General features: G+C 40.2%; 1 protein-coding gene across 5 annotated transcripts in view; it reads left to right on the top strand.

Moving 5' to 3' along the window:
• Positions 1–19113, top strand: part of PPM1H (protein phosphatase, Mg2+/Mn2+ dependent 1H) — a 293660-nt gene that overhangs the window by 86740 nt on the left and 187807 nt on the right. For all 5 annotated transcript variants that reach the window (XR_001887950.1, XR_001887949.1, XR_001887951.1 and 2 more), the window contains exon 2: positions 18638–18803. Coding sequence is in view for 1 of the 5 variants with exons in the window: in XM_017885695.1 (XP_017741184.1) it covers positions 18638–18803 (166 nt within the window). In the remaining 4 variants the exon portion in view is untranslated. The remainder of the gene's footprint in view (positions 1–18637; positions 18804–19113) is intronic.

Genomic DNA, 19113 nt, shown 5'->3' with positions numbered 1-19113 from the left:
AAATAAATAAATAAATATATATATTTTACATATGTATTTTACTGGAATATATATTTTGTATAATATATATTATATTTTTAAATATCTTCATATATCCATATATAAATAGTTTCAAAAAAGTCAATACCAATATTTCTACTAACAGTAAAACTGCCGAGGACATTTTGGGATTTTTTTTTTTTTTTTTACATTTTTCCTCTTTGGATTTTTGTGCTGTAGTTGTTTAAAAGGCACTTGCATTTTTTGATTACTAATTTGTGTTGTTAGATTACCAATTTGCTATGCAGTTAAGTTTTAATTATTGGGTGTGCTTTTAAAATTTTACTTTCAGGAGTCAAAATTATTTTAAAAAATAATTTGAAAGTTCAAAACTAAATTATCAGTAAATCTTTAACTACAAAAACATAAAAAGTTTTGAAATGTCCATGGAATTTGGAGCTAACTTAAAAAGTTGTTGCCCAGGCACAGTGGCTCACACCTGTAGTCCCAGCACTTTGGAGGCTGAGGTGGGTGGATTGCTTGAGCCCAGGAGTTTGAGACCAGCCTGAACAACACGGTGAAACCCTGTATCTACAAAAAGTATAGAAAAAAAATTAGCCAGGCATGGTGGTGCATATCAGTAGTCCCAGCTACTTGGAGGCTGATGGAAGAGGATTACTTGAGCCTGGGAGGTTTAGGCTGCAATGAGCCATGATCACACCACTGCACTCCAGCCTGGGTGGCAGACTGAGATCCTATCTCAAAAAATAAAAATAAAGTAAAAAATCGTTATTTAATTACCCTGTAAATTGCTATTTATAATTTCTAGAAACTTGTGACAGCATTTTAGAGCAGTTGTTTAACAGTGTCCCCTTTGGATTGGAGCTAAAATTTGTGTAGAGGCATGGATGCTGTTTCAAGTTTTTAACTTATTCATAGAAAGGAAGCAGACAAGTGAAATACTTCCCTGGAAACGAATACACTCCGTCTCAGACTTAGTGCATTTTATCACCTTAAAACTTTTCTTTCTCTGGGAGGGGAGAGTATTTTAGTACTTTGAATTTTATAGTCCTTACCAGTGGCCACTGATAACCTCTTTGCCTATCTAGTGGGCACTTGAACTTTTCTTAGCACTGGCACCTTTCCCTCTTGAAACCTCACACTTGGCTTGTATGATACCTACCAGTGAACCCTTGGTTTTCCTTCTAGATCTGAGAGCTGCTCAGCTTCCTTTCTCTGCTGCATAGGGTAGTGGGTGAGTAGGCTTTGAAATCAGGTGGGATATTAGTCTGATTTTACCACCCAATAGCTATCTGACCCCAGGTTAGTCAGCTTTCTGGATTCAATTTTTATAGAATGGGACAGATAATACCTTCCCTATCTATATTGTTGTTGGGATGCTCAACTGAGACAATATACAATTAAATCACAAGTATTTACAAGTGTTATTTCAGTCCTTTTTCTTTCTAGTAAAAGTGTGTTGTAATTGATAATTTAGATAGTGTATCATTATCTTTGATATAAAAAGAGTTATCCCAGATGGTTATTCACCTTCCAGGTTGGATGTGCTGAGCAATCCGGATGCCCTGTACCCCTTTGTATGGCAGCCACTTCCACCTTGGGAAACAAGCTTCCTGTGTGTCCCCTGCCCTCTCCCACCCTCTGTTACCATTTCTTTTCTATTCCCAACCATTTCCTAACAGGAATTCCATGTGAGGTAGTCTCTCATTCACCACTATTCCCACTCCCTTCCCCTGCAGCTAGTGACCTGCCAGTATTTTTCTTCCCAACCTTTTAGGATTCCCCATTATCCTAGTCCCCAGTCACCCTTTCCCCACTCCCAGTGACTGCCCCCCAACCCCACCAGGTTTATGTTCCTATTACCATAATTCAATGCCTCACTAAGATCCCCTTTCCATCTCTAGGAGTCTCTTGAGCTTCTGTCTCTGGTAGTTCCAGCCACCACCAGTGGATTATAAACTAAGGGTAGATCACGTACAATTCTCTAGCTCAGTGGAATGAGGCTGAGGATGCAGGGGAATTCCAGTGTTTGCTGAAGTCAAAGCAACCATGATTCATCTAGGCCAGTGCAACTCAGTCCTCATCAGTAAACCCAAAGTATCACCGCCACTTGGGCGCTTTTCTCAGATCCTACCTTAGATCTACTGAGTTTGAATCTCTGAGAGTGGGGCCCAAAAACTGATGTTTTAAGAAGTCCTTCAGATGACTCATAGGCACATGAAAATCTGAGAACCATTCTATACAACAGAGCTTGGAATTCTAAAGATAGCTTGCCATGGAAAGTGTCCTAGATTGCATTTGTAGACATTTAGTATTGTGTTTTATTAGGTTGTAGTTTCATAAAATTTTCTGGTAAGCCTGAATCTAACCATGATTTGGTGTTGGTTTTGGTTAATTCACATATCACATTTATCAGTCATCTTATTCTTGAATCTTTTCACCTTAGTTATTTTAGGAATAAATTAATGAGTTAGGAACTATTTTGAAAATGTAGGATGTAAGAATTTTATGTATTTACTGATTAATTTATGCTTCATGTCAATACAGAAAGGATATGTTGCAACCAGCATACAAAAATATACACAATTTGAAATGTAATGAAATGAAAATTAACCTCATGTTCCTTTTATGAAGAAAAATTCTTCCTCCTGATTTCCTGTTATGCTTCTGGTTCCGCTATTAAAATTTATTCTCAGCCATTGAGAACCCATTTCTTACCATAGGCAGGATTCTGGAACAATGAGATCTATTTTAATCTCTAGATTAAAATGCAATAAGGAAGGTAAACAGTTACCTCATTTTGAGTCTGTGGAATTTCCAACAATTTCTGAGTCCTTCCGTATCCCAGGCCATGGGAGTGATGATTTGTTTTTTTTTTCAGTTGCTAGATTTCTGAACAGCTCACTGTCTACTCTTGGTAAGCTTCAGTAATAGTTATCTATGTAAGTTTAACAGTTTTTTTTTTTTTTTTTGAATCCTTAAAATAAACCTTGATTTACTCAATTGATAATAAATCAAAGATATTCAGAGGATTAAATATGCCTGACCAGTGGCTGTCAGATGTTTACCTCACTGGCTTGCTCTGGTCATAACTAGCAAAAATTTGCTACTTCTCGTTGTCTTTTACCTCTTAGCACAGGATGTTAGGTAAAGATCCTTGAGCTTGTGATATAAATTTTAACCCCGGATTACAATTTCTCCCCTGAAGTCAACAAACCTTTCATCTAGTAGGTATTTGACTGCCTGCAGTATATCAGGCACTATGCTAATCTCTGAGGATACAAAATTGAATAAGATTCTACCCCTACCTTCAAGGCACTTACAGTTTAATAGTAATAGTATAGTGAGGGTGTATTGCGACTTGGGTGTTGTTAGACTCTAGCTTGCAATTGACAGCCATTCAAGGAGAATTTGCTAGAGGATATTGGGGTTACCCAGATATTCCAAAGACAAATGGGTCTTGGGAACACCTAGAACTAGGGACTCTGTTGAGATTCTATTTCCAATATGTACTCTTCTCACAAATATGTACTCTTCTCCTCTTTGTCTCTCCCTCTCTTCCCCCTCTTGCCTTCTGCTGCCTTTTTCTTTCTTTCATTTTCCATAGAAGGGCCCTAATTGGCTCAACTCAGAGATCAGGTGGCCATCCCTAAACCAGTCAACTCTGGCCATGGAAAAACCATATGAATGGGACGGAGGAGGGTGGGAAGGGAAGATGATGTCTAGGAGAAAGGGAGTCTGGGCAGATAAAAGCATGTCTCTGCCAGGTGTACACACTTTACATTTATGCATTCTCTTAGTCCACACAGTAGCCCATTAACCTCCCCAAGACACATAACCAGCCGGCAGCAGAGCTAGTATACCAATCCAAGTTTCTGGTGATTTCCATACTAACAGCACTGTGCTACTTACTGGTTACACTGCAGTCTTTAAGAACAATAGGCCCAGTGCGGTGGCTCACGCCTGTAATTCCAGCACTTCAGGAGGCCAAGGTGGGCGGATCACGAGGTCAGGAGATCAAGACTATCCTGGCTAACACGGTGAAACCCCATCTCTACTAAAAATACAAAAAATCAGCCAGGCGTGATGGCGGGTGCCTGTAGTCCCAGCTACCCGGGAGGCTGAGGCAGGAGAATGGCGTGAACCTGGGAGGTGGAGCTTGCAGTGAGCCGAGATCACGCCACTGCACTCCAGCCTGGTGACAGAGTGAGACTCTGTCTCAAAAAAAAAAAAAAGGACAATAAAGTGCATGCAAAACAGCCTTAACAAACTGAATGCTGAAGGACAAGGGATGTTTGTCAGACAAGAGGAGGTTAGGTCATTGCAGAGGGTGGAAAAGGCATGTGAGAAGGAATCGTGGTATGTAGCAACTGGGTGCTTTTTGTAAACCACAAGCTGTTTGTTATGGCTAAGGATGAGGGGATGTGAGGAGACCAGATGGGGGAAGCTGAGGATATGCAGAGGGCCCGTCAGGAAGACACTGATGTGGTAAACTAAAAGTTAAAAAAAATTTGTTTTGAGGCGGAATCTTGCTCTGTCGCCCAGGCTGGAGTGCAGTGGAGTAGTCTTGGCTCACTGCAACCTCCGCCTCCTGGGTTCAAGAGATTCTCCTGTCTCAGCCTCCTTAGTAGCTGAGACTACAGGTGCCTGCCACCATGCCCAGTTAATTTTTGTTTAGTAGAGACAGGGTTTTGCCATGTTGGTCAGACTGGTCTCAAACTCCTGACCTCAGATGATCTGCCTGCCTCGGCCTCCCAAAGTGCTGGGATTACAGGCATGAGCCACCGTGCCTGGCCCAAAAGTTTAAATTTTATCCTGAAATCTTCAGAGCCCATTTGGAGATATTTGAGTGTGGGAGAGACACGGCCACGTTCACGGTTGAGAAAGGTCAGTCCGGCCATGCTGTGCAGGATTTACTAAGAAGAGACGACAGGTTAGGAGGTTTAAATATTGGTGCCTGCTGGATGTGACGAGGGCCTGAACAAGGCAGGGAATTGGGTATGTAAGTCATAGTTATGACTTAGACCTACAAGCTGAGAAGCTAGATGTAGGGAGAGTAGTAAGCTGGGAGGACAAGGATGCTACTTGGAATTTTTGGTCCACTAAGACATAGAACACCACAAGGAGCATCGTATTTGAGACAGAAAGGAGATGGCAGAAGGAAGGAGAAATGAGTATAGGGTTGGGCAGCTTGCATGTGTGCAACATGCAAATGCAGATATTCTAAAGGTATTTGGAAACCCAGGCCAGGCACCCCAGAGATCTGTACTGTAGATATGATTTCGGTAGTGCTTAGTGTTTGGATCTTAAATGAAGCCTTGGGAATAGAGAGGATCTCCCAGGGAAAGTTGCCTGGGGAGGAAGAACAGCAAGCCTCATTTGCAGCCCCAAGGAACAGCAGCACTTGAGGTTCCCTTGTACACCCCGTATTAAAGGTCTAGTTGGGGATAGGAAGCCAAGTCAATGAAATTTCCATTTTTACGGAGACTTGCCATACCTCAAATGTGGTTTACCAGGTGTCAGAGAATTACCTCAGCAGGAAGTACCACTCCGCTTTTCTAAAGCTATGTTCCATGTAAATTAATTTTAGCTCTGAAAGAACTATAGATTTTATATTAACTACAGATGGAGGCAAGAAGAGGATGGAGGTATAGACTCAACAGTTGGAAAAGAAGCCTTAGGAACTTCTCATTCCTTGCAGAGACCCTCAGAGTATCCCCGGGAGGTCATAAGCCAGCTTTTGGACATTTCTAGTGAAGGGAATTCCTACTTTTTGAGGTAACTCATTGCATGGCTGGGTAGCTTCAAACTGATAGTGTGAGAATTGCCTGTCTGCTACTTCCAAGTCCTGCTTAGACCTTTGGAATTTCCCCTCCTTTGCAATAGTCGTTTGATGTTGAAAAAGAGCCATCCTGGCCCTCCAGGGCCTTCTTGGTCGGCTATAACTGTTAATAGGGTGAGAACTTGTAAGGCAGAAGCCAGAAGTGGAATTTGGAGGAAGAGGTACCCTAGGCTCTGACATCTATCAGCCACTTCTTTGCTGAAGAATGTTTAGAGGTCACTTTAACATATCCTACTCCCAAGCTCATTTCCTAGTAGAGATGCTTATGATTAATTTTTTTCTATTGAATGCAAAAATCAAATGAGGAGAAACTCCAAATATTGTAAGCTTGAAGAAATATGTAGGCAGGCTTAAAACACCTTCATTATTCTAGTCTCTCTCCCATGGGGTGTTATGGCAAAATGAGTTCATTTGTTTATTCATTCAAGTAACATTTATTGAATGCCTACTCCCTGCTGTGTGATTTGAGATAGGAAGAACACAACTGAAATAAACACACATTTTGGAACACATCTACCCTTGACTAATTGAAATATATTAGTAGTCCACCTTGTCCTTTTTATTTAAGGATGATATTAAGCATCTAATTTAAAATAGCTTACATTCAGCGCATTTGTCTCCTTCAAATGTGAAATTAAATAATCCAAACTTAAAGCTGTTGGACCTTTAAGTTATCCTGAGCCTTGAGAGGAATGTGGCTATGTAGCCTGAGTCATGTAGCATGCAGTTGCAATTTCTGCTTTTTCCTGTAAATGATGAGCAACGAAGAAGCAGCATCAGAGATAAGACACACCCCTTGCCCCTCAGAACATTATTCCTTCGCAGGAGTGCTAAAGCAATCTTCCTTGGAATGTAGCAATCCATACTAAGCAAATCACTGTAATGTTACATACGGACTTTGTACAGAAAGTGCTGAACCCCGCTAAAACTGTTTCTGCCTATATAAGTGAAACCTTAGCTTCCCCACTTTGGAACACCAACCCCATCCATTTGGAGTGTGTGATGACCAGGTGGTTATCCTTAAGCTTTGCCCTGCACTGGAATAAACTAGACGCTGAATCATAATTTCTGAATCTCATTATTTAAGGTTGACAAAGGCCATAGCAAAGTCCTATTGTACTTTCTAGCTTTCTTAGGGTAGAGAAATCAGTTTGCCTAAAATGAAACTCAGATTGGTTATTCTGAGATCTCAAGGGCTAAATTAGCATGTTCTTTCCCTTGTAAATTAGGGAGACTTGGATTGTTGACTGAGCTTTGCCCTGGGTCTGGGGACAAAGGTAAAAATATTTGATCAGATAACAACTGGTTTTCAAAGGGCTACTTGATGTATTGTTCAGTCTTTAATCTGGTGACAAACGTTCTCTGCAGGTTAATTAACACAAGGGTAGAGATTTTTCAAAGCAGATTGTTTTCACTTAAAGTACTTCAAAAAAAAAATAAAAGACTGAAGTAGCAAGGGGAAAATTCATTATCACTTTTAATGTACATTTGCAGTAATACTGTGCTTGCCTTGAAAAAAATATATTGAAGTGCTGAAACCATGTGACATGTCACAATTCCTTCTTGTGTTACCTGTGTTTTATTTATAGTCTGTTGTGCAACTAATTGCCAGATTATCATATGTGTGAGCACAGCACATAATGTAAAACCTCAGTTGCTATAAGAAAATATCAGAATGTCTCGCCTAGGACCTTTACCTACATAAATCACCATGCATATGACATTGATGGGGCCAATAAAACGAGGATAAAAACAACACCTTTCTCATGTTTACAGTTAAAAGCATTAAGTATAAAACACTTGTGGGGTTTTTTGTTTGTTTGTTTTTTGTTTCTTTTTTGAGACAGATTCTCGCGACTGTTGCCCAGGCTGGAGTGCAGTGGCGCCATCTCACTGCAACCTCCATCTCCCAGATTCAAGCAATTCTCGTGCCTCAGCCTCCCAAGTAGCTGGGACTACAGGCACGCACCGCCATGCCTGGTTAATTTTAGTATTTTTAGTAGAAACAGGGTTTCGCCATGTTGGTCAGACTAGTCTCAAACTCCTGACCTCAAGCGATCCACCTGCCTCAGTCTCCCAAAGTGCTGAAATTACAAGCATGAGCCACCGTGCCCAGCCTATGAAACACTTTTAGCATTTCTTTTTTTACAACAGACAGCTACCATATGAGAAAAATACTGTTCATTATCCCCATCTTATGAGAAACTGAGGCACAGGGAAATAACTTGCCAAAAGTCGTGCAGCTACCTACTTGCAGATCCAGGATTCAAACCTAGGGAGTCTGGTTCCAGAGTCTCTCTGCTCTTTAAAGCTATACGAGACTGCGTCTCGAATTTCTAGCAGAGAAAAACCTGTCTACCTGTCCCTCTCATGTTTCCTGCTCTACTGTATGTTTAGGTGGAGTGGCCTCTTATGTGAAGGTGGATAGCACCTTTCTAAAGATAACTTTCAAGTTAGGGCTTAAAACCTTCCTTATTACATAACAGTCCCCTTCTGTATAACTTTATTTCTCTTGTATTACTTTAAGGTTTAAAAGGAAAATACCAGAGGCCTATATAGTCCAATACTTTCTTTATCCAGCAATAAGGAGAAAGCCTAGGTGGTGTCTGGGATTTTTGAGGATCTGTCAATTAAAAATGTATATGTTTTATATGAAGTTGTTGAGATTAGAATACTTCTGTCTTTTGGTTTCATATTTTTTTAGTTTCAGGCTTTTAAAGTTTGGGTTTTAAATTACACATTTNGCAATAAGGAGAAAGCCTAGGTGGTGTCTGGGATTTTTGAGGATCTGTCAATTAAAAATGTATATGTTTTATATGAAGTTGTTGAGATTAGAATACTTCTGTCTTTTGGTTTCATATTTTTTTAGTTTCAGGCTTTTTAAAGTTTGGGTTTTTAAATTACACATTTGAAACTGACTTTCAAAAAAATTTTTTTTTTTGTTTAAATTACACATTTGAAACTGACTTCAAAAAAATTTTTTGTTTAAAAAAAATTCTCACATTGCTGATAGTACTGATATAGCTGGTAAATAAAACAAAATCTGATCTTTAGAAAAGCAGTACTTTGCTTTTTTTTCCTTAATCACCAACAGATGCAAATAGCTATATACAAATGATATTGTTCTAAACCTGCAAAAAGCGTTTTTCTGCTTTATGTTATGCAAAACTTCAACACTTCGATCTTATTTGGATTGGCCTTTATTTTGATTTCACTTGGCTCCAACAGAGCGGCACTGGGGCCTTGTACGGGAGTTGTTCCAGCATCTGACAGAGCACAGACTTCCTTATTTAAATAAGGAAGTTGGACATTGGTGGTATTAATGGTTTTGCCAAGGGGACCCGGAGGATTACTGAAAGGAAATACACAAAGATGACTTTCTGATTTTCATTTTTACTATGTTAAATGTTCATTTCTAAACAACCACTGTGAAGAAGAAAATGCTGATATTTATGTGGGGAAATCTATGAGGCAACATTTTATCTTTTGATCTTTATGCTTGTTTTTTCATTCTCATTTAATCATATTGGTGAGGGGGATAGAAGTTACTGATGGCCTCCAAATGGTAGAGCAAAGTGTATCCACAGCTAATGTTACTAATAATGCCAAAATGCATGTTAAGTTCTACCCCTACCCTGTATCTCTCTCTTTTGCTTCACATACGTATTACGTGTAACCACATGAAATCGTCAGCATTCAACTGTTTTGATCTGCAAAACAATTTCAGATAATTCAACCTAATAAGTTCAAGGATCAGCACACATTTTCTGTAAAGACCCAAATAGTAAATAATTTAGGTTTTGTGAGCCAGATAGTCCCTGTTGCAACTACTAATAACTCTGCCATTATAGTATGAAAACCACAAGAGACAATATGTAAATGAGTGAATGTGGCTGTGTTCCAGCAAAACTTTATGGACACTGAAATTTGAATTTTACATAATGTTGACATGAAATATCTTTTTTTTCCTCCCAACTACTTAAAATATAAAAATCATTCTTAACTTGCAGGCTGTGTAAAAACAGTGTCCAGCTTTGGCCCATGGGCAATAGTTTGCCAGTCACTGTTTAAGTTGAACTTGGCAGCTACTGACTTTGAAATTTCTGGTACCTTGAACTCTCTGTTCATTGACCTAAAACCAATTGCATTATCTCACCCCTCAGAACTCCCCACCACCAAGACTTGTTTCACCTTCTCACCTCTCTTCATTTATCAGTGGCACCTCATTCTGCCATTTTGGAAACATGGGATTCATCCTCTTTTCTCTCTTCTCTATAACCCATGTCCAACAGGTTTTATGGGGCTTCTCGGTTCATTCGCCTCCTCTCTTCCTGTCCACCGAGAGCCATTGTTCGGTTCACAACCTCTTTGTCAGTAGGACTATTGTAAGAGACCCTGAGTTCTTCCTTTGTCATTTGTCTTCTAGAGCCCATCTTCTACTAAGCCACAAGTGTTATTTTTCTAGAGTAACTGTGATCACATCAGTCCCTAGTTTAAACAATCTTAGATTTCTTCCATTGGTTATAAGCTGAACAGAATAAAGCTCCTATAGAATTTTGTGGTCTGGTTCTGATGTAGCTCCCTCACCAAGCCAATACTTAGTTAGGTTACACCCTACACCTCTTTATAAACTTCTCAACACCTTCTGTTTTCACAGGCTGTTCCTCTGCTAGGAGAGCCTTTCCTTACCTTTTCTCTGAGTGTTGATTTCCTTCATTCCATAACACTGAGTTCAGATGCCTCTTCATCTGTGATACTTTCCCCGACTCTTCTTTTGTTGACTTGTCTCCTCTGTGTTCTCAGATCCCTTGCGACATAGGCCTTGAGTATGGCATCAATTCAAGCAAATTGTAGCTTTTGTGAGAAGGGCCAATGGACTAAATGTTTGCATCTCCCATCCCCAATGCATATGTTGAAATCCTCACCCCCAGTGTGATGGTTTTTGGAGGTGGGGCCTTTGTAAATTGATTATGTCATGAGGATGGAGCCCTCATGAATGGGATTAGTGCTTTTAGAAAAGAGGCCCCAAAGAACTGCTTTGTCTCTTCTGCCATGTGAGGTCACAGTGAGAACACAACCATCTATGAACCAGAAAGGGGGTCCTCACCAGACACAAAAACTTGCTGATATCTTGAACTTGGATTTCTCAGCCTCCAAAACTGTGAGAAATTTATAACCCACCCAGTTTATGGTGTGTGTGTGTGTGTGTGTGTGTGTGTGTCTCCCTCATAGATATAGAGGGAGGGAGGGAGGGAGGGAGAGAGAGAGAGAGAGAGACAGAGAGAGAGAGAGAGAGAGAGAGAGACAGGGTCTCATTCTGTCATCCAGACTAGAGTACAGTGGTACAATCATAGTTCACTGCAGCCTCCAATTTCTCCTGGGCTCAAGCAATCCTTTCACCTCAGCCTCTCAAGTAGCTGGGACTACAGGCACATGCCACCACATTGGGTGTGTTTGTTTTTTTTTTTTTTTGTAGAAACAGGATATCACCATGTTGACCAGACTGGTCTCAAACTCCTGGCCTCAAATGATCCTCCTGCTTTGGCCTCCCAAAGTGCTGGGATTACAATCATGAGTGGTATTTTGTGTCAGAAACCCAGAAGGACTAAAACTAACATAAATGACTATAGGCTTTTTGAGAGTAGAGACCATCTCCTTGCCATCTTGACTTATCCCTATTATTATACAATAAATATTTTTAAAATTATTGTAATCAACATATACTATGTATCTCTTTTTTTTTTTATTTACTCATAAAGTCACAGAGATCTTATTGCAAGGTTACAGATTCAAATGCCCATGAGGCCAGGCTGGTCACTTCAATGACAAAAGTGGACAGAGTAAGATCTGAGGTAAATTGGCAAGGACATGTCCTATCTTGTGGAGGGGGCAGCCTCTCCTCAGGTCCAGCTGATTATAGTCACTCAAGAATGTGACATCTGTAGCTGGATGTATTAATTTTCAAAAGAAATTGGAAAAATAAGATTTTAATGTAAATATCCCAATTTTAAAATATTGGCAACTAATTTATGTTTTAATGAACACTTTGTGGACAAAAATTTTAAAATACCAATCTGACTGTGGGCTGAATGTGGCTCTTGAGACTGCAGTTTGCAACCCCTCATTGGTCACTGCTCTTAGCCACAGACAGAGCCTGGGAGCCAGAAGGTCTAAGACAGAAGGACCTCTTCCTAGTCTGTGTTTATTCTGCCTTTACATGCGGCGTCCTCCACAAGATGGCACTTAGACTGCCTGGCCATGCTACCATACAAGTCATGAGATGTTACTTAGCCACCTTCAAAAATGTGAAAGCCAGACATCACAGCAAATTCATTTTATACCATCCTTTCTCCTCCCTGGTCACAGATTGTGAACAGGCTGAGATGATCTCCTGTCCCCCTGCCACCTGGGCCAGGTGAAACCCTCTGGGAGAAGTTGTTATTCTTGATGGATGTTCCGACTGGCCATCCAGCTGGATTTGCTGATGGCTGTTATCAAATGTTTAGGTTCCTGGTCAGAGCTGCGGTTTCTCAGTACCCCAAGAATGAGAGGTTATTACTGCAGCTAGGAATTAAGTTGTCCTTATTTTCCAGCCCATCTGCATGGCCAGTAACCACTTGAGAGGACCACATGAGTGAGACGTTGCCCAAGAGGTAACCTGGAAAAGAGAATTTTCATAATTGATAGCTTTATTTGGTCTTCCATAAGTTATTCATCCTCCCCCCCACACACACACACACATACACACTGTATTTTACTGTCTACCTCCTAGTTATATATAAATCTCACTTCACCTGATGGCCATCATGAGACACCTCTCCTTAAACATTTGTCAATACTGTCTGCTAACCAGTGTGAACACTTAATGTAAACTTTTTAGCCTAAACTGTCAAGGCCTTGATATTTCCTTGAAAGCAAAGCAAGACAATAACCACAAAACAGGACTCTCTATTTGGCCTTTTTCTGTGGTCCTGAGACCTGTGTTTCTGAGTCCAGGAGCCTGGGGGCCCAGAGCTGATGTGCGTGGGCAGACCTGGGCGGGAATCTGGAAGCAGCCTGTTCAGAACCATGTGGGTACTCGCCTGTGTACAGAGCATGTGGCTTGAGAAGAGGACTCAGAGGAGGTCCCTGTTCTGGGAAGTCTCATTCCTTGTCCCCGTAGGCTCTGGATGTCTGGCCATGTGTTCCTGACGGAGGCAGAGGGATGCTGATGGAAAGGGGGAGGAAGGAGGAGATTCTCCTCTAACTCACATAGCTGGATAACATCCCTGGGTCCTGACGGAAAAGGCAGCTAGCTTTGCATTTGGTGTATTATTATTAAATAACATATTTTGAGTGCTTACTATATACCAGGCACTCATCAAATATTTTTCATGCTAGAGCATTTAATTCTCACAACTCTTTTCTGATGGGAAGTGACTATTCTTATTTTAGGGGAAAAATGTACCTTGCCCAAGAACACATAGCTAGAGCTAGTAATTAACAGAGACCAAGTTTGAATTAGGTCTCTCTGACCATAGTCCCTGTGTCTGCCTTCTGCACCATGCTGAGTGACTTATGGTGGGGAGAGAGGGGGGTCGGTGTTGAATGACTTTGCCACCTGTGAAGTATTTAGCACCATACGTGCCGCATGGAAAACCGTCAAAAAATGTCTAATCTGTCCTTTGTTGGTTGGCTATCTTCTGTAAATCTGTTGAAAATGGTTCTGGGGCCAGTGGCCTTTGTGACAGGACTCACTACATGCGAATACTTGAGGTACTTACTTTGTGTTTAGTGATAGGGATGCTTTCATCAGGTCAGTGTCCTTGAAGTCAGGTTTATAACAGTCGCATGTAAAAGCAAAACTTTTCTGCTGAAATTGAGGTGGTGATGATTACAAAATAAATTGACTAGAGTATTTCACAAATAGAAGACAAATGAGTGTTCCAAGTGTATCATGGTAACACAGAATGAATTGTTTGCTCTTTTTAAGTAGATTCTGCTATTGTTATGATCTCAGTGCATGTTCATGCCTGAGATTTAGGTTATAATTTCAAGGTGTATCTGATACACATACAGGATTTTTTACTTTCAAGTTTGTAAAGGTCTGTGTTTACCTATTTTACAAAGGGAAAATTTTAGGGGTTTTGGTTCAATTGAAGGTAGGCTGGTAGGTTAAAGCAGTACATAAATAAATTTAACTTTGCCACGTGTCTCTCCCAGAGCAGATGTGTCTTGTTGTTCTTCTAAGAATTGAATAAACTGGGTATAAAATTTCCATATTGAGGAGACAGTAGCTCTGCTTCCCCTTTCAACTTATAACATTTTTCCTACTTGAATTTAAACCTAACTTCAAAATTAACCATGTCTTTAATTGTGATGACTAAAACCCCCTTCCCCAGTGCGCGTGCGCGCGCACACACACACACACACACACACACACACACACACACAAAATCTTAGTAAGTCATAGAATTTAATCCATGAAGTACAGCTAAGGAACTGAGATTTGCAAAAGGTAAGTAACTTGACCAAACTACTCTGCCAGTCACTAGCTGTGACTTCATTTAAAAAGGGAGTAACAGTGGCAGATACCTTATAGAGTTGACAAGAGGATGAAATGAGCTAATTACTTTCTACAAAATACTAACAGCAGTCTCTGGCTCATACATAGTTCTCAACAAATATGGGATACTGTTATCCACATCTGGGAAGTAGCAGAGTTGATTTCTGTCAGATTCATTCACTCAGTAAACATTTGTTGGGTACCTGCTTTGTGCTGTATTCTAGGGAGATAGTTTTTGTTAAGAACCACCATGACTTATTACCTCCAGTTTAATTTCCAGAAAAATACTTTCCCTCTTTGTAAATTGGAAAATAATGTGACCGAAGGTATGATGATTCATGGTCCACCAGCATTTTTTTAAAGCCTTCAAAATGAGCAAGTATTGTTTAGGCCAACAATGTAGATAGTATAGTCATCTTTCCTGTTGACCTCAAGGTGGCACAGACTTTGTGCCGGAGCATACAGCAAGGGAGTGGTGCCCCTGGTCCACCTGCTTGCTTTTAAGGAAACTGTTGAATCTGTTAACAGCATGGTGCTCCTCAGCTTGCGAAACAAAGTTTTCTCAATTACTTTTATAAAATTAAAGATTTTGTTTACATTTAGTAAACAAAGCATTTACCTTTGAAGTGCAAAATAAAATATTTAAGTTGATACTGGTCAAACTTGTTAGAGCCAAATGAGATTGAGAAGAATTAGGCCTTTCTACTAAAGCTGTGTGAAGTAGGGAAGTTGAAATAATATAAAATAGGGAATAAGAGTCGTGGGGTTTTGTTTGTTTTTTTGTTTTTTGAACAACAATGAAAAAAACAGTGACTTTAAATTGATATTTAAAATTTAATATTTAAATTAGTATTTTATCATCTGAATGGTAATCAGGTTTCTGACAAAACAGGCTTACAGAGCTGGGACTGCCATCTTCCCATTCGACTGACATTTCTGACTGATACTTCACTAGTGCTATTCATAAGCTACGTTCAACATGAAATGGCAAAGTAAGGGCACCAGTAATTGTTCTTTCACAGCTCTCTGGGTTTGAGTCATTGCAGGACAGACTTCTGAACCAAGCACCAATAAGAATAGATGCACAATAGGAAAATAAAACCCGAGAGCTGAAGCAGAAAGCTCTCAGAACTCAAAAGTGTGTTCACATTTAGCTGTGTGACCTTGCACCATTCACAGTCTTCCAGGTCACTGATTTCTCATATGCATGCAATGAAGTTTCTAAGACCTTTTGCTGAAGTTAGGTCAACTTTGGAGTTTAGTAACCACTGAGAGAAAGATGAGAGACAAAGCACGTTAAGGGGACAGGAATTCGTGATTTATGTAATTATAGTAGCTTTGTTGTCTGTTGGAAATGGCAGTGGTGGATGAGTCAGCCTGGCATGTAGCTATTGGAGATCAGCAATGCTTTTTTGGTTCAAAAAACAGAACCAAAAGGAAACAACACCTTTCTACAGCCCAAGATTAGGTGCCAGTGGTCAGAGTGATGCCAAGTTCTGGAAATAGCAGCCAGGATCTTATATGGACGACAGTATGGAGGGATGGTTGTCATGAACAGGTTTTCCCAGCTGAACCTCCACTTGAGCTTTCCCCAGGGAAGGTGCTCATTTGGGACACCACGGTGGTATAACATCACCCAGTAAACAATCCACCCCAAACATGTTGCTTGGGAAGTCACCACCAGTGACTGAGAGGAGACAGCTGGTATTTCGGACCTCCTTCCTCTGGCTGGTTTGGTTTTCTGAGGAGAGATGTAAAAGGGATGTTCCAGATGAATGCATGTTCTGTACTATGAGCTTCAGCAGCAGGCCCCCTAGTGACTTAGCCTGGACAGCATTAGCTTCTCTAGGGACAGGCAGATTTGAGCCACTTTCCTCTTTCCTGGGCCTTTTTCCTAGACTCCTCCAATAGCCAGAGATGCTGGGAAAGAATTCCCCTTCCTCTCAGGCCTGGACCAGACCTTGCCTGATTTGTTTACTCTCCTCTTCCCCACAGTCCAGCTCAGCCTGTCATAGACTGATGTCCCCAGGGCACAATAGGAAGAGGCTGGGTTAGGGGCCAGGATAGGCTCATTCTGAACACCATCTGTGCCACTTCCTGGCTGTGGAGCTTGGGTTAAGTTACTTAGCTCAGGCAGTAAAGGTAGAATTAATCACCATCACACAGGTAGCCTCATTATGTCCTTAAATATTTACATTTTATCCTTAAGCCATATGAAAATGTCTTTCCTTAGAGGAGAGACAGTGAAGGTGGGGCAAGAAAATAGACATTGAATCCTCCCTTTCCCCACTGCTCAGCCCCTGAGAGTGTATGATAAGCACCCGAGGCCAATTTGACCTTAGATCAGCAAGGATGCCCACCTCCTTACACAAGCCCCAGGACAACAATTGTCAAACTTTGTAAGCAACAGTCTACTTAAAGACAAATCTCGGGAAACACTGTAATATGTGAAATGAGTAAACATAGGCTTTTGTTTATAAAAATATTATTAAGTTGAAATTCATAGTAAACCTGATAGGACCAGTGAAGCAATTTTGATTAATACAGAAATTTGAAATTGAGGAAATAGATGACTGATAAGATCTTTTTGTTAGAACTTTCAGATGAGTAATTGCAAATAGTAATTAAAAAAATAATTCTCCTTCCAATCAATGATATGGTCAATTGAAAAGATAGATGGCTTAATATGCTAAAGCCGCCCAGAAAATGTCAACTTGCATGTATTTGATCACATGTACAGATGCGAATGAGCTTTTAAATTATTGCATTTTTTAAAATGTGTATACATTTTAAAATAAAGAAAATGTTAAAGTGTCTGAAACACCTCCATAGAGTTCCCGAGTTTGGCAGAAGTGTGCTTGAAACACGCTCGCTTAGATCTTGTGGCACTCAAATCTCAATTTGCTTTCCATTTCCTATTTGGTTGTGGCATGTGTGTGTTGGCTTATGGAAATTGATACCGTTTTTAATACTAAAAGCTATTTGATGTAAGAACTGTTGAAATTTGAATAAGGTCAGGAGTCTGGGAGAGAGTATTGTATCAATGTCATTTTCTCAGTTTTGATATTGCACTGTCTTATATAAGATGTTACCATTTGGGGAATTTGTCAAAAGATACATGGGACACTGTACATTTTTGCAATTTACTCTAAGCCTATAATTATTGTAGAATGAAAAGGTTTTTAAAAAGTCATTTGAAAATAATGATTTTAACTGTTAAGAGGCTGTGCAACTCAATTAATAGAGCAGTGTACACACCACACTTATAGAGGGAATTTTATTTAGCTTACCTTAAAAGAAAAAACAAGCACCTTTTCTTTCCTTGCTACTGAGTTCCATAAACTCCACACTCACTGTGTCAGGACTGTGACACTGTTGAAGCTTTAGAAAGGAAACGCAGCCAGTGGCAGATCAAGGAGAAGTCTTTAAGGAAATCTGTTTTAGCTGCTGCTTAATTACTTAAGAAGACAGCGGTGTGGAAACCCAAGAATTGAGTCTATAGTCACCTGATAGAGAAAAAGGTGCATGAATGATGCAGCATGTTTTCCTGAAGCATTTCTATGCTTAAAACATTTAGTAATTCAAGCAAAGCAGTGTCAACGTGCCTTATTATTATGTGTCTTGGAGTCCAAATCAGAGTGCCTATTGCCCAGTGTGATGAGTATTATTCTACATGAAAAAAGACAAAGTTAAAATAGTTTTAAAAGAGTAAACCTTTGATTCCTTTGCTTGCCTTTGTGTAAAACAAAAATGGGTATGGCAGTAGTAAAATATGGTTCTCTGTTCTCTTGGATTTTTATGACATGCTGTAAATTACTGCCATGTACCTTGATAAGATTGATGGTGCTTTTGCTGTTTATCACTTGGAGAAGTGAAACAGAATTCCCTGAGCCAGATTATCTGTCTTCATTGTAATTGCCGAAACATTTGGGCTCCTTAACCTGAAAGAGTGATTGCCTCATGTGTTTTGACTAAAATGGATTAGTGTAGTTGATCACATCTATCAGACACCTGCCGGTGAACAGGTCTCAAAACAACTTCTTTAGTAAATATTTTAATGTGTGCTAACATAATGCCATTAAAAGAATTTCATTTATTTGGGAACATAAAATACCAAGACCATAATGTTCTTTGCATTAAGCAGGGCTGTAGTTCTGGGCCAGTTGTAGAGACTGTCTTGGCTGACCCTTGACAAGGGACTGTGCCCTCAGCTTTATCCATCTGACCAGCTTTTCCGGCTTCTTCTCCAGGGTTATCAATGCCGGGAAGAGCACACACAATGAAGACCAAGCTAGCTGTGAGGTGCTCACTGTGAAGAAGAAGGCAGGGGCTATGACCTCAACCCCAAACAGGAACTCATCCAAGAGACGGTCCTCCCTTCCCAATGGGGAAGGGCTGCAGCTGAAGGAGAACTCGGTAAGACCCTTCTTGATCCTTGATTTTCAGGTGAGAGGAATGGCACATACTTTGGTCCCGATGGAAGACATTAGGGCTTCACCTAAGTCTGGAATGGAAGTGAGAAAGCAGTGTCCCCAGAGTTAGTGGGGTAGTGGGCCTGTAGTCACGGCATCACACATACCAAGCTGAAGGCGACACACGTATGACCAGCTTGTGGTTAGGTTTTTAACACAAAGTAAATGAAATACCCGCACCATATGTATCTAGCTCTTGTTGTAATAATTTATATATATAATTTGTATATACAATTTATATATAAATAATATGT

Source organism: Rhinopithecus bieti, unplaced genomic scaffold (genome assembly GCF_001698545.2).
Source record: "Rhinopithecus bieti isolate Rb0 unplaced genomic scaffold, ASM169854v2 scaffold_14700, whole genome shotgun sequence".
In the NCBI taxonomy this organism is placed as follows: domain Eukaryota; kingdom Metazoa; phylum Chordata; class Mammalia; order Primates; family Cercopithecidae; genus Rhinopithecus; species Rhinopithecus bieti.
The sequence above is the reverse complement of the archived record's forward strand: the minus strand, read 5'-3'. Positions and strand labels throughout refer to the sequence as shown.